Below are 23,456 nucleotides of genomic sequence, written 5' to 3'. Positions count from 1 at the left end.
CCAGAGGGCCCCAGTTCGGATCCCACATATGAGGGCCAATGACACTGCCCTCCACAGCTAAGATGCTGAACAACAGCTCAACCTGGAGCTGGGCTACCATGTCGCAGGCGACCATGTAGGCTGCAGCCCCTGCTGCAGTGGATTGCCATGGGCTACCGTGTGTAGCCAGCAGCCAGCGTGAGCGGCTGTCCAGAAGCCGGCGAATAATCTGCCTAGCCCAGGAAGAGCGCAATGATGGTGTCAACTTGGGCCAGGGAAGCAACGTCCTCCACAACTAGACTGAAGAACAAAAGGACAGCAACTTATCTGTACCCCTTCCCCCAATTCCCCAATAAAAATCTTTAAAAAAAAGAACAAAGTTTCCTCCCAATTTGAAAAGAAGTTTCTCCAAGATGATTAAGGGGAAGGACTGGAAAAAGCCCCTGTAATTCCTCAGGGCCCCGTCACTGGAAACTAGGAAGACCTGAAAGAGGCTGGTTAGTTGGCAGAGAGCGTCTTGTACACTTCAACTTACAGCAATCCCTTTTCCCGTGTCCTTGCTCCTTGCAGTAGTGGCAAAAGGTTGGGGTTTTCTGGTTTCGTACAGGGCTTCTCGTTTGCCACGGCTGAAATTCAGATGTCTTGGTGATCTTGCTTTTAGGTGGCTCGTCTAGGGTACTGGCAAGTTCATTAGCTAAATTTACCAATTCTAGGGTAGGCATAGTTCCCCATCCCATCCTGGATCTTAATCAGGACGGAAAGGTTTTTATTTAGCCTATTGACAAACAAGGAATTAAAAGGAACACGTGTGGGGCTGACCAAGTGGCACGTTGATTAAGAGTTGTCTTGGGACGCCAGCTCTGAGCAGCAGGGCCCGGTTCAGATCCCACATAGAAAGCTAGTGATGCTGCGCCCTCTACAGCTAAGATGGTGAACAACAGCTCGACCTAGAGCCGGGCTGCAGTGAGTCGCCGGCAACGGTGTAGGCTGCAGTGGGGCTGGTCGGCAGCTGGCGTGCGGTTTCATAAGCCACAGTCCAATGGCCGGACTGCCTCACTCGGGAAGAGCACAATGATAATACCAACATGGACCCGTGAAGCGGCGTCCTCCACAACTAGACTTAAGAACAAAAGGACAACAACTTGTCTGTTCCCCTCCCCCAATAAAATCTTTTTTTTTTTTTAAAGAAACGTGTGGAGTCAATATCTGAAGGAAGACCAAAGTTTTCTTTAAAAACCACCTAAAACCTATTACAGTAGTCATGATCAGATTCATCAGACCTTTGCGAGCAAGTGTGGATTTTGTTCTAATCGATAGACCTTGGCAAAGCCTCGGGGATTACTGGATGCAGCTCTGGAGCAAGTTCCCTGGCTTCCTTCCAATAACTGGAGGGTTGCTTTTCTAAATCCCTTTCAGGATGTTCCCATCCGGCAATCCTCATCCAATGTCTAGCTTGGCCTTCACCAACCAATATATGGATCAGCTGGTACAAATCAGAAAACCCAGGCTGATAAGCTTGAATAGTAATATCAAATTCCTTAGCAAATTTATTAGAATCCTCAGTTACTATAGGAAACCAAACTCCTTTACAATGGCTCGTAACTCAGCTTTGGTCCAGGGGATGTAAGAAACGTGGGGTTTATTAGGATTTCCAGAGGGTTTAATCTTAAATGGAGAAGTACTGATAGGTTCTAAGGAAGAAAAGAGAGAGTGAGATTCGAAAGACGTTGTCGCTGAGGTTTGAGTCGGAGGTGGGGGCGAGAAAGAGCAAGATGTCGTCGAAAGTAGAAGAGGTGAAGCAGCAGTGGGGGAAGGGCAAGGCAGTGTTGTAGACAAAGAGCATGAGGTTTCAGACGCCATTCTGTCTCTTTTAAAATTTTTAACAGTTTTTGTTAACTTTGAGACTCTATTTTGTAAGCCAACAACTTTGGATTTGCAGTCCTGTTTGGCCGCCTCCATATACCACTCCAAATAGGCATTCCATTCCTCTTTCTCAGTTACAACACTGTTACCATCCAATTTAGTTTTAAGAAATTCATGTTTGGAAATCTCAAAAGTTCCCCAAAGTGGCCACTGATTTTTATGATTCCTCTTAGTCAGAAATGCCCATTTAAATACGTTCATGAAAATTCTCCGCGGTTTGCAAACATGTGTTCGGCCGGTGTCTCTGGAGGAGGGACAGTTTTAGAAGGCTTGGACATTCGAGATCCCATTTTAAAGGCTGGGCCCAAAACAATGTATAGCTCTTATAACCTGCAGGTCTTCAGCTCACCTCACTCTGGAACAGTCTGATCACTGAGAACCAGGCCAAAGGCTAAAAGCCAGTTCCAGGCGAATAACCAACTCTTAGGGAGTTTAAGTTACAGGTTGAGCTGGCACTGGGCCAAAACCAGTTCACAACTCAGGCAAACTGGGAATCTTCGCTTTGCTCCACTCTCACTCTGGAGCAGCCTGATCGCTGGGAATCAGACCAAAGGCTAGAGCCAGTTCCAGGCAAATAACCAACGCTCAGGGAGTTCGGTTATCGACTGCGCTGCGTGGCACTCCGTTAACTTTTCACTGAGACAGCACGATCTAAACGTCGTGTAAACTGATTAATTTCAGCAGAAATAACCTCTTATCCCAAAGGGACGTTAGGCGAAGGCCAGTTTTTGTCTCAAAAAGAAACAGAACCTGCTTTCCGAAGAAAGCAAGCCAACATGCCACGAGAGTAGACAAATAGGCCTTAAAGCGTTCTCTCTCACTCTCTCTCACTCACACACACACACACACACACACCAACAACAACAAACAAAACAAACGAATGAAACAAAACAGAAAAAAATTTTAAATTCCCTTATAGAACCAGACACAAAGGCCCGTTCGTTCAGATCCAGGAGAGAAACTTACCCGAGGCCTCTAAGCCAGGGAGCAAAAAGTCGTGTGAAACAGCTCAGTTTGGCGCCATAGATTTTTGCTCACCGGTCAGAAGCCATCGGAGTTCTGTTCCTCTCTGGATCCCGGAACAAGGTCCCCAAAATGTTGAACTGGCGAAAAATAACTCTCCAAGTAATCCACAAAAGAAACGGTTTATTTGGGAAAAGAAAAAGCAAGACGGCCACCGCAGTGCGAAAGCACACCTCCCACACGGAGCTCCTACCGGCAGCCCACGTGGAGGCAGAAAAGACCCCGGTTTCAAGATGGCTAATCCCTTTATTATGATCCCACCCCCAGAATTACCATAAGGATGAACGGGAAATCAGGATTATAGAGTTAACAAGTGCCCAGCCCAACCCATAGTCCTCCCAGCTCTATGGTTAAGCATCTTAAGAGGCCAGTTCACTTTATCAGCAGAAACTAGGAGGTTTGGGGTTTGTAAAGCGACTTTCATTGGCCGGACTTGAAAATTAAGCATTTTAGCTGTTTTTCCCTCAGGTGACTCACCCACGGAGCAAGCAAGCTGGTTTGCCAAATTAACGAAATCTGTGGACACGGTCCCCACTGGGTCCTGGTCCTTTTATCAGAAAGGAAAGGTCTCGGGTCAGCCCGTTGATACACACAGAGGAAAAGGCTACATGTGGGGTCGACTTCTGCAGGAAGGCCAGAATTTTCTTTGCAAACAACCTGAAGTCCGTTTAACAGTCACAAACAGTTTTGCTGGGCTTCCGCGAGCAAGCCTGAGTTTTGTTCCAACCAACAGGCTTTGGGGGAAAGAACTGGTGTCATTGTGCGGGGGACGTCCCCAGAGAGTGTTCCAGCATTTTGCCAAACATTAGGGTTTGTTTTGTTTTTCATTAGTTATAATCCCCAGAACTTGATGATCTTTTAAAAAACATTTTTAATTGAGATAACATTGGTCAACAAGATTATATGAATTTCAGGTGTACAATATTATAATCTGACATCCTTCTACTCTGCCGAGTGCTCAGCACGCTAAATCTCTTTTCCTTTGTCACCATGGATCTGACCCCGTCACCCACTCACTGAGAATGAACAGGACAGAGCTTTCTGGACTGAGAGCAATGTTCTCAGCCTGAATGTGAAGTCTGCACAATTCTGCAAATCTACTAAAAATCATTCAATTGTCTACCCGAACGAGTCAATTCTGTGGTATGTAAATCATATCTCAAATCATTTTTTTAAATGACACCTCAATTTTTAAAAAATAATCCAAGAAGAACGCTACAACATAAAACTAAACCAGACAGCTTAGGGTTGTAAAGCTGGGTGGTTAAAGTATGAGAATAACAAGGTGGTGATTATCTCAAAAGTTGGGGAGTTACTGCCCCAGGGGAGGGGGACAGGGGCGGCCGGTGAGCTGGAGGGACCTTGGGGGCTCCTGGGATGCTGCCCGTGTCCTGTTTCTTGACCTGAATGATGCACACAATGGGTGCCTGCTTTGTGAAAAGGTTTGAATATATAGTTTGCTTTATATACTTTTCTGGATGTATGTCCTATTATACAACAGTAACCCTTCACAACATGAAAGACATGACATCAGGCCTTAGCAAGTGTGCAGTGGGGTCAAGGATCCACTATCCCCCAAATCCATCTGACAATTCCAATGAACCCTAAAAGGTTTTTCCAAGAATTCGACAAAATCAAGTTAAAAGGAAAAAAAACCAAGAAGAGCCAAGTGACTCTTCAAGAAAAATGACATCCTGCCATCAGGCAACAGAACATCAGCAGCCGGGAACAGGACTGAGCCCAGAGCCAGCCCCACAGGCATGCGGGAACTGGACACGCAAGTGATGGCCCGTGGGAGTCAGAGTGTCTGGAACAGAAGGAACTAGGTCATAAATAAATCAATAAAGTATAACTCAAAAATCAAAACTGAAATATAATCAGTGTCTGATATGTATGCATCATGTTAAAGGGACAGAGTTAGGGTGCTTGGTAAGGCACCACTGGAATTGGGGCTCAGCCCATCGAAAGTCCTTGAATTGCCCACAGGAGAGCATAAGGCGAGTTGTGTTGTTGGTATAACTGTCAACGGATTAAGGACAAAAATGGAACACCGTACTGGGGGGAACCACGACCCAAAAAAGAAGTACAGAAAGAGTACGACAGGCCAGCTGAGTGGCTCAATTGGTTAAAACCATGAACTCTGCGCAACAGGGTCACCGGTTCGATTCCCACGTGGGCCAGTGGGCTGCGCCCAAGCTGAGCTGCCGCTGAGCTGCCAACAGGTGGCCGGATGGCTCAGCTGGTGAGAGCATGTGCTCCTAACAAGGTTGCCTGTTCTACTCCCGCAGAGGATTGGGGGCTGTACCCCCACCCCCAGAACTAAGATTGAACATGGCACCTTGAGCTGAGCTGCCCTGAGCTGCTGCTGGACGGCCAGATGGCTCAGTGGTTAGAGCGCACGCTCTTAGCAATAAGGTTTCTAGTTCGACTCCCGCATGGGATGATGCCAATAAAGTGAACTGGCCTCTTAAGATGCTTAACCATAGAGCTGGGAGGACTATGGGTGGGGCTGGGCCCTTGTTAACTCTATAGTCCTGATTTCCCGTTCATCCTTATAGTAATTTTGGGGGTGGAATCATAATAAAGGGATTAGCCATCTTGAAACCGGGGTCTTGTCTGCCTCCACGTGGGCTGCCTGCCGGTAGGAGCTCGTGTAGGAGGCGTGCTTTCCGCACTGCCACGGCAGGGGTCTTGCTTCTTTTTCTTTTGCGGAATAAACCGTTTCTTTTGTGGGTTACCTGGAGAGTTATTTTTCACCAGTTCAACAATGGGGTACGCCCACCCACAACGAAGATTGAAGGACAACGACTTGGCTGTTCCCCTTCCCCAATTCCCCAATAAAATCTTTATATTAAAAAAAGTAGGACAACTAAAAGACACAAAATAAAGTCACAAAAGGAAGTACACGTCTCTGTGTGCCATCTGTCATACACACCTTGAAAAAGCCACTGGATGGCAGGGCTGCACCGGTGCTCCAGTGTAGGCTCCTTTGTCAGGAATTCCGCCTCAGAGGGTGGGGCTCCTACTACCCCCAGCCGCCCAGCAAGTGGGGTTGGGGTGCACAGAGCTGGGGCGAACACAGCCCTGGCCTCCCAGACCTGCCCACCCCTCCAGGCCCCAGGGAGCTCTCGCAGCCGGGAGGAACCCGCCTCTCTGGGCAGGACGGCCGCGCCTGCCCTTGCGGCCCAGGGTCTTCGAGCTCCTGGCACACTAACCTTCACCTTGCCGGTACCCCCACCCCGGCCGCCCCCCTTTAGGGACTGATTGTTGTGGGCGTACTTCGTTGTCTCTGCCCGTTTCCCCCCGGAGGCCGTGAGCCCTTCTCGGGAGACCGTGAGGGAGACACGGGACCCCCCCCTGCGGTCATCGCCGCCCAAGCTGGTTCGCACGGCCACCAGGGGGCAGCACTGAGGCCACCCTGTGCGCGGGGCTGTGGGGGCGAGGGGGCGGGGGCCTCGAGAAGCCAGAAACCACCACGCCAAAGGTGACAGTGAAGCGAGGGGTGGGCTGGGTCTGCTGGCTACTGGGGAGCGTCCAGGGTGGCAGGGGTGAAGCCCTCACCCCGGGCCTGGGAAGCAGTGGGGGGCAGGGCTCTGCATCTCTGCAGCTCTAAGGGATCCCTATTCAGATGCCTCCTCCACTTCAGAGTTCTGGGCCAAGTGGGGGGCCAGGGCAGGGTGATCCCAGAGGTCAGGGCCTCTCACTTGGGCCACTCCTTACCACTGTCACCCTGAGAGTCTCCCTTTCTAGAACACTGAGGCGATTCCATCGGATCCGCTTATTGGGTAAACACAGCCAACCATGCTTTTGCCTTGGGCAGGGAGGACTCCTGGGCCTAAGAAGCGCGACAAATCCCGGCATTACCCGTGATTCACGGGACTGAAGACGCATCGAGGCCTCCGGGCCTTCAGGATGAGCAGGTGAGCAGGGATGGGCAGGTGTAAGCAGGTGCGCTGCAGGCACCCCACAGAGCAGTGGTCACATTCAACTCTGCAGGGGACCAGCTGTGTGAATCTGGGGTCTGTTAACCCTCTGAGAACACCCATCCCTCTTGGGATGCCTGCGATGTGGGGCACACAGTAGGTGCTGAGGAAGGGGGCGGAATTAAGGACCCGGAGGTGGCAGACTGGGGACTCTGAGGGGTTGGAATTGGAACTGCAAACCAGCTGGGGCGCCAGAGATAGATTTATTAAGGGCCTCAGGGGCCCGCGGCATATCCATAGGATCCCCTCCCCGCTACTACCGTCGTGTCCAGCTGCACCTATGCTACAAGAGGTTCACCCTGGCCACCACCTGCTTGCAGCCAGTGACAGCAAACTCACGGCCAGCGACGCGGTAGTAGTTGAGCTGCGCAGCCAGGAGCTCAGCGCGGGCCTGCTCCGGGAAGAAGCCCTCCCCTGCCATCTCGTCCCGAAAGCAGTTGACCACGTCCCGTTTGTCCAGAAGCAGGAAGGGCACGATGGCTGCGGCCTGCCACAGCGGGTGCTCGCGGACCAGGAGCGTCCGCAGGCCCGCGCGCAACTCCTCCTCGGCCCGAGCACCGTGGGCACCGTCGAGGCGCAGGGTCAGCGCTCGGGACGCGTTCTGGAGCACGAAGCGCGTGATCTCCGCGCCGCCAGCGCCGCTCAGTAGCACGTAGATGGCGTTACGGAAGTGGTGGGAGCGCTGTGGCTGCAGGAAGCCGTGCAGCTCGTCCAGTAGCGCCGGTGGCAGGAGCTCCACCTCGTCCAGCACCAACAGTGGGGTCTTCTCCTCCTCCTCGGCCTGTGCCACCACGTCAGCCACGCGCCGTGCCAGCTCCTCGCGGCAGTCCTGCGCATCGCGCGGCTCGGGGCAGTGGTACCGCGCGTCGTACTGCAGCACGAGCGCGCTGTCCTCTAGCACCGCGCGAAAGTGACGTGCCAGCAGGCGGCCCACGTGGCTCTTGCCCACGCCGCTGGGTCCGTGCAGCGCCAGGAGCAGAGGACGGCTGTGCATGTGCGTGGCCAGGTAGTCCCGTAGCAGCGCCATGATGCGCCCTACTGCGGCCGGCTGGCCGAACACGGCGCGCTGCAGCGCCTTCTCCAACCCATCGAGGTCGTAGCGCTGCGCGTTATCGTCCAGGTTCTCGATGGCGTTGAGCACCTGGAAGCCCACGATGGCCACGAGCAACAACAGGCAGTGCTGCGCGCGGCTGCGTTGCTCCGCGCGCGGCCGGTACTTGCGCGAGGTCTCGGGGTAGAGCACCACGCGGCTGCGTCGGCGCCTCTTGCGCGGCGTCCTGGACTTCAGCTCCGCGGGGCCGTCGAAGGTGAAGAATTGGGGTCGGTCCGCGTCCGCGCGCGGCGTCAGGGCCCGGAAGTCCGGCCCCACGCCGGGCGGCAGGAGGCGCCTCTTGCGCAGGAGGCACACGCGGCGGCGCAGGCGGACCACGGCGCGCAGCGGCGCGATCACGCTCGGGCTAGGGGCACCGGGGGCCGCGGCCGCGGGCTCCGGGCTGGGATGGCCGCGGTCCATATCTCAGGGGAGGCGTCCGGCATGCAGGTCACCCTCCCTGCAACAGGAAGATGGGGAGGGTCTCCAGACTTACGCAACGCCGACTAGGACTCTTCCCCCGAATGATCGCATCCCCCTGGGAGGCACCGTAGTGCGGCCCGGGCTGCCCTACTATCAGAGCCCAGTCCCGGCCTCGCTGGGCCGGAATGTTGCCCTTCTGACCAGGAAGCAGCTCCCCGCGGGGCCCCATGCAAATCTCTCGGGTCCTCCCGTAAACAGCCGCGGGCCCTGAGGAAGTGTGTGTATGTGTGTGTGTGTGTGTGTGTTGGAGGGTGGGGGTGGAGTGGGGGGGGCAACTTATCGGGCGGCAGCCGGCTTCCTGGAGGAGGAGTCGGTGCCGACCAGGCGCCGATTAGGGGTAAAGAAGGGTCAAGGCCGACCCTGCCCGCGCCGGCCTGCCGACTGCCGGGCGCCAGTGGCAGTAGGCGTCCCAAGAAGAGGCCACGGGAAGCAGAGGCCCGAGCACCCCTGGAGTTGAGAGATGCACCCCCCCACACTTAAGAATACTATGGGGGAGAGGGATCTGACTGGAACTTCTGCTTTTGAGAATGGGCCCCAGCCCTGTCCCCAGGCTGAGCCCAGACCTCCCAGCTCCCCACCCTCCAAAGACAGGGATCCTCCCAACATCCTCCATTGAACACTGATGGAGGGGCAGCCGGGAGCGTCCAGAGAGTGGGATGGGGCGGAAAGATGAACAAAGCGGGAGAAGGAGGGATGAGCCACTGAAGAGACAGAGCTGGACAGTCGCGGGGGACAAGCCCCTGGCCCCCAAACCACCCCCGTACCTGCAGCTGCGTGAGGTCAGGCTCCTGCTGCCCAGCCCCCCCAAGGGAGGCCCCTGCCTGTGTCAGACCCGGAGACCTGATTCAGGAAGCAGAAAATGGCTTCCTGATGAGTCGGGCTGGGGTCAGGGGCCTCACTGGGTCTGCTCAGGCCTGGAGGGGCAGCAGCGGCACCTGTGGGTCCCCAGGGAGTGCCCAGATCGGAAGAAGCTGGGGGAGGTTCCCAGCTCCTATGCAAAGGAAGTGAGTCAGGGGTGCGGCGAGGGCGGGACTTAAACTGGACGGAGGCGCCAGATGGGGAGGCCTGGCCGGCTTGCGGGGCCCTGACCATGAGCCCTGGCCCGCGTGTCACCTACCCTCTGTAGCCCTGCAGCCCTCCTGGGTCGGTCCAGGCTCAGGACACCTGGTGAAGCTGAAGGCATGCCCTACCCCAGGACCCCACGGGTCTTTGCACCTCAGTCTGCCCCCCACAGATGCCCACCACCACCCCAGGGACATCATTGGCACCTGACACCACCATGGTCCCCTGGAGTGGGGGGAAGGGGAGTAGGGCGAGTGGAGAGGCAGGCAGGGTCCTCTGCCCCGCTTGTGTCCCCACATCACTCCTATTCTCTCCACCCCCCTGACCCCATGAGGCCCTCAGAGTAGGGCTCATTTCCTTTTTCCTACCTCTCCCTCTTCCCCTGCGCCCCAACCTGCAGCCTCTGTGGACACACACCCAGAGATAGAGTTCTAGCACAGGGAAAGACCCCCCACGTGGCTCAGCGTCCTGGTGGGACAGCAAATTTAGAAAGAACTTGTGCCAAGAATGCCCTCACCCCATTTCCCACCTCTATGGTGGCCCTGCCTAGATGGCCCCCGCTCCTCCCGTTCTGGCCAAGGGAGCTGGTCTCCGCCAGGCCCAAGCCCATCTGCAGCCCTCCTAACCAGTGGACTTGTCAACAGTGATGCCCCCAAACCCACCTGCACCCCACACGCCTAGCAGTCCTGTCCTCTGGCTCCGGGGCCCCACCTGAGTCTATCCTGCTCATGTGCCCCCTCCCAGCCCAGTGTGGCCGTTCCTGGCTCTCTACGCCCTGTGCCTGCATCAGAGAGGTGTCCAGCATGGGCTTGGAGCTTCCCATTCGCTCCAGAATATGAACTTCATAGGCATCCTGGAGACAAGTGCAAGTTCCTGTCTGTCCATCCGGCCAGTGCCCTCTGCCAGCATCACCATGTCCCACAGCACTGCCCCCCACACTGAGAACCCTGTGTTCACCAATCTTCGGTAGCAGTGAGGCCTGGCTCCCCGCAAAGGGCAGGGCCAGGTGCTTGGGGAACCCTCTGGCACCTCACCTTTCCTGGGACCAGGGCAGAACGCTTGTCTGTCCGGGCCCTGCCTGAGCCCCGTGACCCCGGCATGGAGGCGGGGTTCTCTGGGGCCTCAGCCTCCCTCTAGCCTCCAGGCTTCTAAGGCAGGCCTGTTTCCAGTGGCTAGCTGGCTGCTTCTGCTAGAGGCTGACCCACCAAACTCTCTGGGGTCCAGCACCCCTTCACTGGAGTGAGGGAGCACCTGCACAGGGCGTGGCAGGAGTCAAGAAAACCATGCTCCAGAGGGCCCAGTTCCAGCAGGGTCAAGGGTGAACCTGAGCCCAGGGCTAAAGCCTCAACCCCCTGCACTTTCCCCCCATGTCCAAGCATGAAGGGGCCCACCTGTTCATCCCAAGACCAGCCCACCACACGCTGTACCGGCTCTGGGCCTCCCCTCCCACCTCCAGCCCTGAATTCAGTCCTGCAGGTGTCTTCAATCTCTTCTCTACAGACCCTTCACCTCGCTGCTTCTCCTCCCCCTCCCGCCCCTCAGGGACCGATTCTCCCAAACCCCTTCCTGACTCGCATGTGGACGCCCGTCCTCAGACCATCCCTCCCACTCCACGTCCTCCCTTATCTCCCAACAGTGCTTGCTCAGGGCACTGTCCCTCCTGCAGCTCTGCTCCTAAGGCTGCTTACCCCCAACACCTGTGGCCCTGTACTTAGCCACATGCCCACCACCCCACCATGCCAACAGCTGCAGCGCCCCCCTTGCCCCACCAACAGCCTGTGCTTGCAGCTCACACTCTCCACCCCCCAGGCCTCCCAGTCCCCGGTCCTCATCCGGGTGGAGGAGTCCAGTGTGCTGACCTCTGTCTATTGATATTGACCACAAGCCTCAGGTGGGCCATGGGGTCCCAAGCCAAGTTCCTTCCTCCTCCTCTCTCCTTGGCCCCACCTCCACTCCATCCTGCTCCCCAGGCCAGGACCAGGTTCCCTACCTGAAGAAAATGGAAGCAGCCAGAAGGGGCCCCCGAGCATCTGGACCCCCAGACCTGCCTCCTTCCTGAGAAGTCCCTGCTCTGAGGGCGCCTGTGCCCTGGCCCCGCCCCTCTGGTCCACTTAGTGACAGCCACCTCCACATCCCGGCCACTTTTCACTCACTAGGTCATTCTCATGAGGACATAAATATGGATTTCTTTAATCTTAAAAAAAAAAAAACAACCAAAAAACTAAAAAAACAAAAAACTCCTGTGACCACCCCTCACATCTTTGCTTTCCTCAGTCCCTTCTGCAGGTATCTCTGGTCCCTCCCCCAAACCTGCAGGGTTGCACCTGTCAAGGTCACAGTGACCTCTGCGGAGCCTGACACTCAGCATGTCCCCCTGGTGATGGGCACTGAGCATGCCCAGGCCTGTCTGCATCCAGTCTGGTGGCCTCCAGCAGCCTTGATGACAAGACAGCTAAGCTCAGACCTTCCCATCCCTGCCATCCGTCTGGGCAGGGCTGGGCCAGAATGTGGCCCCCAAAGACAGAGATGTCCCTAAGAAGGTGCTTGCCTGCACTGCTCCAACCCCTGGTGGCACAGAAGTGGCTATCTGCTGGATTTACCAAAACGTCTTTTATTTACATGTGTGAGCCTCACCCTATCCAACAGTTGTCCCTCACCTGGCCAAGGCAGTGCAGCTGAGCCAGGGGCACAGCACCCCAAGGGTAAACTGAGGCAGTGGGTGGGTGCTGCTGGCCAGGGGAGGAGCTGCCTGCTAGTCCTGGTGCAGCAGATCACCTACCGTCCAACACTCAGGTCCTCGGTGGGAGCCAGGCTGACCCGACCACATCTGCCAATTCGGCCAGTCCGCCCACTTCCCCACAGACCTGAGCGCCCTGCCTTCTCCTCTTAGAAAACAGGTGGCTTTTCCTCAGCCCGACTACTGCCCGGCTGTCTCCCCCACAGTAGTGGAAACCCATCCTGCCAGGCAGGGAGACGACAAGCTCTCCACAGCTTGGGAGGGAGGACCAGGCAGACACGGTGGGCCTCGGGGAGGGGCTGCACTCCACAGACCTGGCCAGGGGCCCGTGGAGAGCAGAGACAAGGTCTTGTTCACATGGATGATCATGGTGGATTGAGGCACTGAGGAAGAGCACCCCGCCTTCAGCGCTCAGCCCACCACCTGTCTCCAGAAGCAGCCAATCTGTCCCCAGGAGACGTGGGGCCGCTGTCAAGTCCGGTGCAGAGAGCCTCTGCTGGCTGATCAGGGACCCAGCCGGCTCCCGAGTAGCTCCTGGGGTGTCATCAGAGCCCAGTCGGGGCGGGCACAGTGGGCAGTGGCAGCTCGAGGGCCGGGGTCTCTGCAGCCTGGGCTGGGCTGGGCTTCCGATGGTCCAGCTGCTCCAGTTTCTCACCAAGCTGGGAGTAAAGCTCCTTCACCGCCTCTCCGCTCTGTGGGGCAGGCACACAGATGGGAGAAGGTCCTGCAGCTACTTGGAAAGTGTCCACACACACAGAGGGGACGAGCCAGCATGCAGCGTGCCCCGGGTGCAAGCAGAGTGGCACCCACCTGGCCAGTGGGTTCCAGCGCCTTCTGCAGGGCCTGCAGCCGGGACGGGGCCACACGGTGGTGCAGGTGGAGCAGCAGCCGCAGCGTGTGCCGCTGCACGTTCTCCTTCCTGGAAGAGGCCACAGCTGCTGCAGAGCCCAAACCGCTGCCAGGCCCCTGCCCCACCCCGCCCCACACCCAGCCTGGGTACCTCGGGGAGGCGGTGAGGAGGAAGCCCTCGAAGAGGCTGCTGCAGAAGTCATCCAGGGCAAACTCATCGGCCAGCAGCGCCAGGTTCCCCGTGAGCAGGTGGAGGAAGATGTCGCCAAAGGCCAGGTCGCTGAAGGTCTCCACTGCAGGCACAGCAGGCGTCAGCTTGCCCGCCACCCACACCCCTGCCCCTGGACCTGTGAGCCATGGGGGGGCTACAGAGCAGCACTTCTGAGAATGGTGCTCACTTCTCCTGAGTTAGAACCGAGGCCTGGACAGGCGAGGCAAACAGTGGGAGCCAGCAGGGGATGGGACCTGGACCAACACGAGGGTCCAAGGAAGGAAGGGGAAGGAGCCCATTACACATGGCTCGGCCCAGTGGCCAAGGGACTTTGTGGTTTTTTTTGGCTAAGCCATCCTGTTACCTGTTGGTAGCGCCAACGGCACCTCAGCTCAGGCCAGGAATTGAACCGGTGACCCTGTTGCTCAGAGCTCGCACTCTCGAGTGATCTCTTAACCAACTGAGCCACTCAGCCAGCCCTGGGACTTTGTGTTAAGCGGACTCCAGAAAAGAAAGAAGACCTGAACAGACCAGTAACTAGAGGAAAAACAAGAAAGTGGCAACGAGCCAGGTCCAACTGCTTCCTCAGCCGTCCAGAAGAAAGACAGCAGAGCAAAATGGTCCTCCTTTGAAATCGCAGACACCAAAACTCGAGAGAGAGACTGCAAAAGTAACTGCCCATGATTCTGACAGCCCGTGGAGGGTAGCCGGCCCCACACTCTGCACACTGGCCAAGCTGGCTGTGGCGGCTGTTCCGGAAACGCAAACAGGTCCAGATGATGCCACCCAAGCCCACGGAGCTTGACGGTCTCCGGGAGACAGGCACTACTGGATGCACTGGGGGTGCTCCTCACACGTCTGACTGGAGTCACTATGCCAGCAAAGTCTCCATCGGGGAACAAATGCCCTGGTCCCAACAAGTCCCTCTTAACCCTACAGACCATAAGACCTGAGAGCTGACAAAGAAATGCAGGGTGAAGCAAGGCCCTTGTTAGGCCCCTGATCTGAACAAAAACATATGTGACCATCAGGGAAAGGTGGCCCCCGAGTCAGGACATGGACCCGACGTGCTCACGCGCTGCAGTCACGGTTTTAAGAACTTCCTTTTTTCGTCCATACACCTGCTGTATTGTTCACAGCTGGTGTGCCAGAAATGTGGGAGTGATGTCCAGACCATCACAGGGGGTGGGGGGGACGGAGATGCACAGTGGGGAGGGGGCTTCACCATATTGTGCTCTTCTGATTTCATAAAAATCAATAAAAAATTAAAAAATAAACAGGAGAATTTGTAAAATCGACATCTGTTCTTACTAGAAGTGCTGATAACAAGGACAAACAAATGCATCCCTCCTGGCGGGGCTGAGACACGCACCTGCCCGGGGGCACGAATGCTCCCGCCGCAGCAGAACACCCGTCTAGAGCCGACAATGAAAAGAGGCACAGAAACAAAGCACTGAAACAAACAGAAAGGATGACACAGACCAAGTTATTTATAACTGTTCCTGGATGTGTCTGAACAGGCAGAATGCCATCCCAGAGACACGTACATGTCTGGACCCAGGAGCCATGACTGTGCCACCTTCTGTGGTAAGGGACCAAGATGGGAGACGGCCTGCATGACCCGGTGGGCCTGGCAATGTCAGCGTCCTTCTGAGAGGGAGGCGAGTGCAGCAGGGCCAGAGACAGAGAGAGACACCAGGACGGGAGGAGCTAGGAGAACCGCAGAGATGCAAGAAGGGCTCCTCACAGTGGGAGGACAGGCATCGTGGGAGCCTCCTGAAGGTGCCAGCCCTGCCAACACCTCGACGTTAGCCCTGCCACGCTCACTTCAGACACTCACTTCATTCCAGATGGGAAGAGGAGGAGTTGGTGTCGTCCTGTTAGATAGTGGCTGGGGATAAATTAACACCCACCAATAGACCCACCAATGACCTAGAAACACACCTAGCAAGAAATGCACAAGATCTTCACAAAAAAGCCACAACACCCAGACGAGGCCTGAGCCGGCAGGAGACCATGGGCCCATGGGCTCAGTGGGAAGGCCGGGCTCCCAGGAGCACCTTCTCCCCCACTTGACCTGCAGCTCACTCTTGACGGGGTCCACTCAGACTTCTCTCTCTTCTTCCTGGCTTGCAGCAACCCACCCCCACCCCATCCTCCCGCCGCTTGGGGCGCTCTCCCAATGTCTGAGGACTTGACAGGCTGCACAGTCCTCATCAGTTAAGATTAAGTTAAGGTGGCTCTTCCACCACGGTGGAAAGGACCTCAACAAGCGCTGACGAGAGCGGAAGGCATCTGTGGAAGCACAAAGCTGACCTCTTCTCGCTTTTGTACCAAAACCACCTCTAGAAGACAAACACTCAGCGGTGGACCAGGTGGGGCGGGAGCGGTGGCCAGCAGGGCCAGAGCTGGGGGCCGGTGCGGTCAGCAGCGTGGAGCAGGAGCCAGGGTGGCGGGGTGGGAGCAGGGTGGGTGAAGCGCACTCACCGAGCCCAGGCAGCAGGCGCAGCAGCGCGTTCTTGTTCCTTTGCTTGGCGACGTGTAGCACGTAGTACAGCCCCACCTCACAGGCCATGCGCTGCTCCTGCAGGAACCTGCCCGACGAGGACGCTCAGTGAGGAGTGCCGGCCGCCAACCTCCCAGGGAGCCCACGGGGCAACCCCCGCCCCTAGCCCCACACGCCATACTTGGTGAAAGTCTCTGGCAGCGTGTTTGGGTATGTGACCGGAGCCCTGTCCTCGGCAGGCAGCTTCTGGTCCACGTTGAAGGAGTGGTCGTCGACCACCAGCGACATGAGCGTTGGCAGGAACCTGGTGATGAGCTCCACCTCCTAGGGCAGAGGCCCCAGAGCGTCCCCACCTGTGCCGCAATGTCCCACCCCATGCCACCTTCCTGATGCCTGGCCCACAGCCCCTCGCAGGAAAGGGGTGGACAGGCTCCCGTTGCATCCGTTACCATCTTGGGCTCCTTGAAGACCTGGCTGTCGATCATGTCCCAGGCCCCCTGGCCCAGCGCCAGCAGCCTGAGCAACAGGAGGAGGTCAGGGCTGTCCTGCGGGGGAACGGGGCCTCAGCGCCGGCTCGCCTCAGCCACTCTCCCCCGGTGCCACGGCTTTGGCTAGGCTGCACGCGCTGTGTGTGCTGGGGCGCACGTGCTCTTGCCGGGGCAGTACGGCCCTGGCTCCAGCGATCCACACCCATGGCCCATCCGGAAGGCAGCGTGGCCAGCCGAGCGCACTCACCCTGGGCAGCGTCTCCTGGCCGACCAGCTCCTGCAGGTGCCTGACAGTGCTCAGTGACAGGGTATTGATGGCAAAGGGGTCACACAGGATCATGGACAGGTCCCTGCAGAGACGAGTCAATGGCATTAATATGGGAAAATCCTGGCGGCGGGGAGAGGAGGGTGTGGGGGGCAGCCCCAAGCTGGGCTGCCTCAGCCGCAGACCTGGAGAGACGGCCCCTCCATGCGGGGAGAGCCCATTCCACTTTGGACGCCTTCCCAAGAAAAGGTCAGTTTGAAACTTGCACTTAACTCACTCAAAATACTGAGAAGTTAAAAACCTAATTAAGATTCCATTTGGTTCTGAAAATCTGACCCAGGCTCTGTCAATTCAGCCAGGGTCCCACAGAGACAACTACTGGGCACAGCAGGCCCCTCCTCAGCAGGGGGGCAGGCCCCACCGGGGTGCCTGGCCACAGTCGAGTCTCAGCCAAGGGCACGGGATGCCAGGCAGTTCCTCTAAAACGTGCTGGAATATAAACCCCCCCGACCACAGTGTGCGCATATGGACGCCCGCGGACAGGACCTCACAAGGCCAGCCCTCACCCTAGGACTTGCTCTTGACCCTTCTTCACTCCGTCCAGAAAGCCCTGCAGCTCCCGGGCCCTCTTGCTGTCCACGAACCGCTCACGGATGCAGGCGTCCAGGCACCAGGTGAACTGTGGGAAGAACCCTGCTCACTCCTGTTCAGCCTCACCTCTCGTGCCACCCAAGGCTCAGGCAGGAGTCAGGACAGCTGCGTCACATCACCAAGGCCTGGCTCGGTATCAGGACTTGTGCCAGGGACAGAGAGGCGCAAACGCACAGGCCCGAGGGCCTGAGTGGAGAGCGCAGTATCTGTGTTTGGTTATAAAAGAGGCCCCTCTGGCAGCCCCACTGTGGGGGAAGGTGCTGTAGTCTCAGAGCGTGACACCACAAGCCCCTAGGAGGTGATGTGGTCTTGGCTGCACAGAGTCCGTGCTGGGGACAAGGGCAGTGCAGAAAGCCCGGTCCTGGAACACGGTGCTTGCCAAGAGCAGCCCTTGGGGGATCTAGGGTGGAGAGCAAAGGGGGTTGGGGGGTGGGGACATCAGAAGCCCTGGAAAGCCTGGAGAAAGCTGAAGCAGCAGCTGCGGGGCCTGGCCGGCTGGTGCAGAGAAATAATGGAGCGGGCAGGTGAGCAGCTGTGACCGTGGACGACCCTGACCCATCCCCAGCCAAGGTGGCAGAGATGGAGGGGCAGGCGCATACTAGGTGGCCAGGTGGGTTGGCAGAGCCCAGGTGCCAAGACCATCCCATCCACGGGGAGGGGAGACAGAAGCCAAGAAAAGACCAGAGGGGAGGGAGGCTGGGCAAGGTAAGGACCGGGGCGCCACCTTGTGGCAGGGGTCCACAGAACAGATGTCGCCAACATCCAGGTCATGCAAGGACATGAGCAGCTCCGCCCGCAGAGTGCAGTAGTGCACGTTCCGTGTCCGCAGGAAGAGGGTCCGCAGGAACTGCAGCACCATGTCATATAGCTTCACGTTCTTCCCCACCATCTGCGTCAGCTTCTGCACCACCTGTGGGCGGGAGCCCCAGCTACCGTGTCATACATGGCCCAGACACACACACACGTACAGACAAACACAGCCACACAGACACGCAAGAACATGGTATCACACACGACCACAGTGTCACACACAGCCACGGACACATAGCCGCAGACACACATGGTCACGGTGTCACACATGGCTGCACAGACACACACGGCCATGGCATCACACACAGCTCCCTACCATTCACCCTTTCTGTTTTGAGCTGAAAGTCTCCTCTCACCAAACACCGGCTCTGTGTTGGGTGGCAGCGTTTCTGGTTTGTAAGGAGGTGGAGCCCACGTCAGGCCCACAGCTTCCCTGAAAGGTCACTGGCCTGTGACCCTGCACTCCACCAGAGCCCTCAGGAGGTCTGGCTCTGCCCACTCAGTCAACTGATGTGGGGAGACTCAGGACCAGTTGAGAACACGCAGCAGCCACTGTGCTCAGTGTGCGGTCAACACTTTGCTGCCCTCCTCCCAGGCCCAGGCTGCCCGGCTCCCCATCCCCCACAGCTTGAGGCCCTTGGCCACCCACCCATCTCCAGCGCCTGCACTCTTCCCTCTGCAGGGTCACCACCCCCATCTGCCTCCACTCAGGACCCAGATGATAGGAGGGGCTCTGCCCGCTGCTCACTGGCCATCAACAGGAGATGAATCTCGGCCCACTGGTGTGAAGGACACACAGGGCAACCTGGTGATGGACATCACAGCAGCCCAACAGGCACCAGGCTGGACAGAGTGAGTGAAGAGAACAGCAGAGATGGCAGGAGCAGTGACCAACCCAACAGGCCACTTTGAGAGCCCCTGCCGAGGACACAACAGGCCTTGGGTACCCTGACGAGCAGAGCAGAGCCGGGGATGTGACCCGAGTCTTGGCGCCCACGTACTGGGCACCTCTAGTACCAATGACAACTAACACGTACCAGCCCTGACCATGACCCAGGCCTGCCTTGCAAGCGAACAACGGGGTACAGCTCGGGGCTGCGGCTCACAGGTGGCCCAGCACACAACTATGGCTCAGCAGCTGGACCACAGCCAAGGACCACAGGGCGACGCGTTAACCTGCTGCCACCTTCTCCCCTTGCAGGGATTCAGGCCACACAGCAGGGAGGACCCGGGCTCCCAAAAGGACCGTGGCTGGGAGTGCAGCGTGAAGAAGGGACAGGAGCCCACGGGCAGACCACAGCCTACGGCCAGGCTCCCCCAAGACAAGCTGGAAGACAGAGGGCAGGGCAGACACACTCCTCAGCCTGGTGTAGAAGCAGGGTTGTGACCAGCCGCCAGACGTTTGGGAGAAAACGTGAGGCTGTATCTACCTCACACAAAACACATAGAAACTGAAAATGAAAGAAGGCAAAAAAAACCGCAAAATGCCTTTCAGCCAGTATCTGGCCACTTGTTGCCATCACCTTCCCCATGGCTGCGCAGTTATTCTAGAACCAGGTCAGGCCCAGTGACCCCACCTGACTGGGAAAGGCTTCCAGCCCTCCCAGCCACACCCCCGCCCCACCAGCCTCGTCGCCCAGGACACCCCCGGCCTGCCCCTCCTCACACCCCAGCCTGGCTCCCCTTCCTCATCCCACCCCCGCCCACCTGGCCCTGCCTTGCCTCCTCTACGACCTCACGTCGCCACAGCCCTTGTCCACACCTCGAGCTCTCAGCGACCAACACGTGACATGCACTGCGTAGCGTCTGCCCCCCAGACCTCCGTGCCCCACGCAAGCACCCTGAGCTCCAGGGCCCAGGCACCTACAGCAGGAGTGGGCACTCAAAAAATGTTTGTCAAAGAAACTAACAAGTCAAACGTAAAGACAGAAGACACTTCCCAGAGCTGAGAGAGGACACACTGAGCTTAACTGAAGAGCTGGCCCGTTTGCAGAACGCTGAGGACGTGAAACCCAAAAGACCCACACCCGGGCACAGCGTGGCAAGCCCCGTACCAGCCACAGCACAAGCCTGCCCTTCCGGGAGCAGAACCACCCACCGAAGTCAGGGTGGGGAAGGGGCTGGCCGGGTGAGCCCTCCGTCAGCCCGCCTGCGTGCAGCCTGGCCTCACCTCGCCCTGGCGCCTGGCTTTGGGGGACGGACTGAAGAAGTTGTGCAGCACGGAGAGCTCTGTGCTGAAGAGCGCGCTCTCCTTCTCTAGGATGTACTGCTTCAGCAGCGGGGACACCTCGTCGCCAAACAGTGCCTGGTTGTCCTGCCAGATCTGCCGCTTCACCTCCACAGCGCAGGCCCGGTAGAGCTCCTTGTCGGCCATGACCAGCTTCAGCTTCTTCTCGGGAACCTACACAACCCACAGGCTGCCCATGAGCAGCGCCTATGCCCAGCGTCTGCCTCAATATGGGCCAGAGACCACCTCGCACCCGGCCCCAGGCACAAGGAGCAGCTGTGGCTGGTCCCCAGGCCCTGGGTGGCACAGGCAGCCATGCTAAACATACACAGCTCCTGCCCAGAAGGCCCACATCCCACCTCACACGCCAAGCTTCTGTTTCCACGGGGCTCATCAGGGGAAGCCGGCAGACAGTGTGCCTCCGAGCAGCCCTTGCTTGGGCAGTCCTCTCAGGAAACCTCCCCGGAGCCAAGCTGACGCCCGGACCAAGTGAGGCCTGGGCACGAGCGCCCCATGTGCGCCAGGCCACCGCTCTTACCTTGGGCAAGTGCTTCATGACGCACATGACCACCGGCTGCAGGGACGGCATCTTCACCAGAGAAAAACTCTTCTCTAGAAGGTCTTCCAGCTTCTTGTACCTGGGAAGACGTGGACGACTGAGGAAGCTGCACAGGACCCAGTCAGAAGTGGCTGCCTGCCTGTCCCCAGACTGAAGACGGCTAAAAGGACAAGTCTCCACAGGCAGGACACGCGGGGAAGAGACCCCCTTTTTGGGTGGGGATGTGGAGCCAAGGGGACAGTGAGCACTGCTAAGTCAGTGCCCAGGCTGAGAAGGGGACCCACCTTTCCTCGGCCTTCCCCTCCAACGCAATGGCCGACACGCGCTCCAGCAGCTTGTCTCGCAGCTCGTCAAACACGGACTGGTGGAACTCCAGCCGGGGCGTCCCGTGCAGGTCCAGGAAGGGCAAAGCCGACTGCAGGGAAGGCAGCAGCACGCCATTCTCTGTCTGAGGAAGCAGAGGGTCAGCGTGGGGCCCCATTTTGCTCACTTGGAGGAGACACAACAGAACCCTCAGCCCAGCCGCAGCCATGTCTGGTCAGGCACTCGGGATCGGGATGCCCTGAATACATACGGAGGCAGCTGCAAGGCTGTTCCCAGCAGCGCTGGCTGTAACTACAAAAACTGGAAGCCACCCAGATGGCCGTCAATGGGGCACTAGCTCAGGACACCTGGTTCCTCCATCCCGGGGAACAGACATAGCGTTCGGAGCGAGAAACGCGCCCACTTCCCAGCAACCCCGCCCCCTGCCTGACTCACGCCCCGACGGCCCGGCCACCGCACCCCGCCCCACCTGGAACTGCTCGATGGCCTTGAGCGGCTCCGTGCAGTTGGTGAGCGTCTCCTTCAGGTCCTCGCCGTTGGCCACGCCCAGATCCTGCAGCCCGGCGAACAAGGCCGAGGCCCCGGCCCGGCTCGGCGCCCCATCCCCGCCGCGCTCCGCCGGCGCCGCCGCGGCCGCCGCAGGCCCGCCGGCAGTCCGCTCTCCCGGGCCGCGGGGGCCGCCTGAGCTCCTTTCCCCGGCGCCCTCCAGTTCGACCAGGGCCTGCCGGCAGCGCGGGTCCGCTCCGACCGCGGCCGCCCACTTCCGCCCCGCACGGTGGGGTCCACCTGCCACCCCGGAAACGCCGCGGCCGCGCAGTGGTTCCTGGGAGCGGCGCCGCGCCAGGCTGAGCGGCTGCGCGGGACAAAAGCGTCCAGATACAGCGCGAACCTCCAGCGAGGCTCCGCCCCCCAGGCCCCGCTGTTCGTTTGACCACGCCCACCCCGGCCACGCCCAGGCGGTCCTCCTTCCCGCCCCGCGGCGGTCTCGGCCCAGCCAGGTTTGCAGCCCACTCTCGTCTCTGGCCTTGTCCTCTTCTGTAGACACAGAAGAAACCCCGCCCGGGCCGGTGGGGGCAGAGGACGGGGTGCATGGGGCACCGCGGGAAGGAGCACAGGGGAGGGGGCGGGCACAGAAGCTGGGTGGCCGACTGGAAAAATTTAAGAACTGATATTTTAGCCGACTATATTTTATTTTTATGATCGTGAAAAATCCTGTTTCTGACCTCACAGCAACCTTTTGACGTTGAGAAGAGATCAAATTTATGACAGACCTAGAGGGAATCGGGAGGGCTTGTGGGAGGAGCTCTCGCACTTACGTCATCGGAGAGCCCTACAGGAAGAACTCTAGGGTTACGTCAGAGTTCTTGCCTACCAGCCCCGCCCCTAACTTCCTCTTCCCTCTATAAAGTACTTCATTTTTCTCTTGTTCTGTGCGTGCAAGTGGCTCACCGCGTCTGCAGCTGCCCGATTGCAGCCCTTTCTTTTTCCCCAAATAAACCCTTTTTGGTGACAATACCTAGTTGATTCTGTTTTACGCTGACAGAATATTTTTGCTTGAGAAAAATGGAGCACTGCAGCGCTAGAAGTGCCCTGCACCTGGGTCCCACCAGGTACATAGCCCTCTCCCCCTAGGTGAGTTCCAGTGGCCTGTGCCCAGCAGAGACCTGGGCTGGCAGTGAGAGTGGACAAGGGATGGCTGACCTCACATCACCATGCTAACTCCCAGGCTAACCCAAGGTGGTAGGCCCTGAAGCTGAGGCTGTAAATGTGAGTCCTGGCTTCATGGTGTCCCTTGTCCTTTGCGGTGCCAGAAGCTCACAGGGCCGGTGGGCACTCCCTGCTCTGCACCCTCACTGGGCTCCCTATTGTTAAGTGTGTAAGCCCTTCGACCCAGTAGCTACAGCCTGTCCAACCCCTCCCGGTCATCTTCCAGCCCACCAGCCCAGTGTCCCCAAGCTTAGCGCACCAGATGTCATACCCTCTCCCTTTCCATGTGCCTTAGTGCCCAAGATTTGCTCTGCTAGAAAGTCCCTTTCTGCTGCCCAGCAAACTCTTGCTCATCCTTGAAAGCCCATTCATTACTCCACAGCATCCTCAGGAAACCCTCTCAGCCCAGCTGGAGCGGATGGCTCCATCCTTCCTGCTGGTCCCACTTCTGGCTTTGAGCCCTAGGAGTTGCTAATGGTATAGCTCTGAGTAGGGCTCCTGGTCCCTCCACTGTGGGCCAAGCTCCTAAGGCCAGGGCCCCACAGCTCTCTCCGTTGCTCATTGGCTGAGATGGGCAGC

The 23,456-nt window shown here is 58.0% G+C and overlaps 3 protein-coding genes across 3 annotated transcripts in view; all 3 read right to left on the bottom strand.

Annotated features, from left to right (window-relative positions):
* Window positions 1-6,694, bottom strand: part of LOC109382536 (uncharacterized) — a 10,843-nt gene extending 4,149 nt beyond the window's left edge. The window contains exons 1-2 of the mRNA XM_019642099.1: window positions 6,646-6,694; window positions 5,861-6,481 (exon numbers count right to left, since the gene is read on the bottom strand). Of these exons, the coding sequence (XP_019497644.1) occupies window positions 5,861-6,481; window positions 6,646-6,694 (670 nt within the window). The remainder of the gene's footprint in view (window positions 1-5,860; window positions 6,482-6,645) is intronic.
* Window positions 6,695-7,092: 398 nt separating this feature from the next.
* Window positions 7,093-9,536, bottom strand: TOR4A (torsin family 4 member A). Its single transcript, XM_019641096.1, has 2 exons — window positions 9,246-9,536; window positions 7,093-8,458 (listed from the first exon to the last, which is right to left on the bottom strand). The coding sequence occupies exon 2, from the start codon at window positions 8,419-8,421 to the stop codon at window positions 7,192-7,194; it is 1,230 nt and encodes a 409-aa protein (XP_019496641.1). The 5' UTR covers window positions 8,422-8,458; window positions 9,246-9,536; the 3' UTR covers window positions 7,093-7,191.
* Window positions 9,537-12,134: 2,598 nt separating this feature from the next.
* On the bottom strand, window positions 12,135-23,146 carry NELFB (negative elongation factor complex member B). Its single transcript, XM_019642091.1, has 14 exons — window positions 23,137-23,146; window positions 21,640-22,481; window positions 21,131-21,294; window positions 20,826-20,925; window positions 20,231-20,461; window positions 17,975-18,160; window positions 17,166-17,278; window positions 16,582-16,684; window positions 16,296-16,391; window positions 16,028-16,170; window positions 15,828-15,934; window positions 13,281-13,422; window positions 13,091-13,199; window positions 12,135-12,972 (listed from the first exon to the last, which is right to left on the bottom strand). Exons 1-14 carry the CDS (start codon window positions 23,144-23,146, stop codon window positions 12,826-12,828), a joined length of 2,493 nt encoding a protein of 830 aa, XP_019497636.1. The 3' UTR covers window positions 12,135-12,825.
* Between the last annotated feature and the right edge of the window lie 310 nt (window positions 23,147-23,456).

Source organism: Hipposideros armiger, unplaced genomic scaffold, assembly GCF_001890085.2.
Source record: "Hipposideros armiger isolate ML-2016 unplaced genomic scaffold, ASM189008v1 scaffold_3, whole genome shotgun sequence".
Classification (NCBI taxonomy): domain Eukaryota; kingdom Metazoa; phylum Chordata; class Mammalia; order Chiroptera; family Hipposideridae; genus Hipposideros; species Hipposideros armiger.
This window is presented reverse-complemented; position numbering and strand designations above follow the sequence as displayed.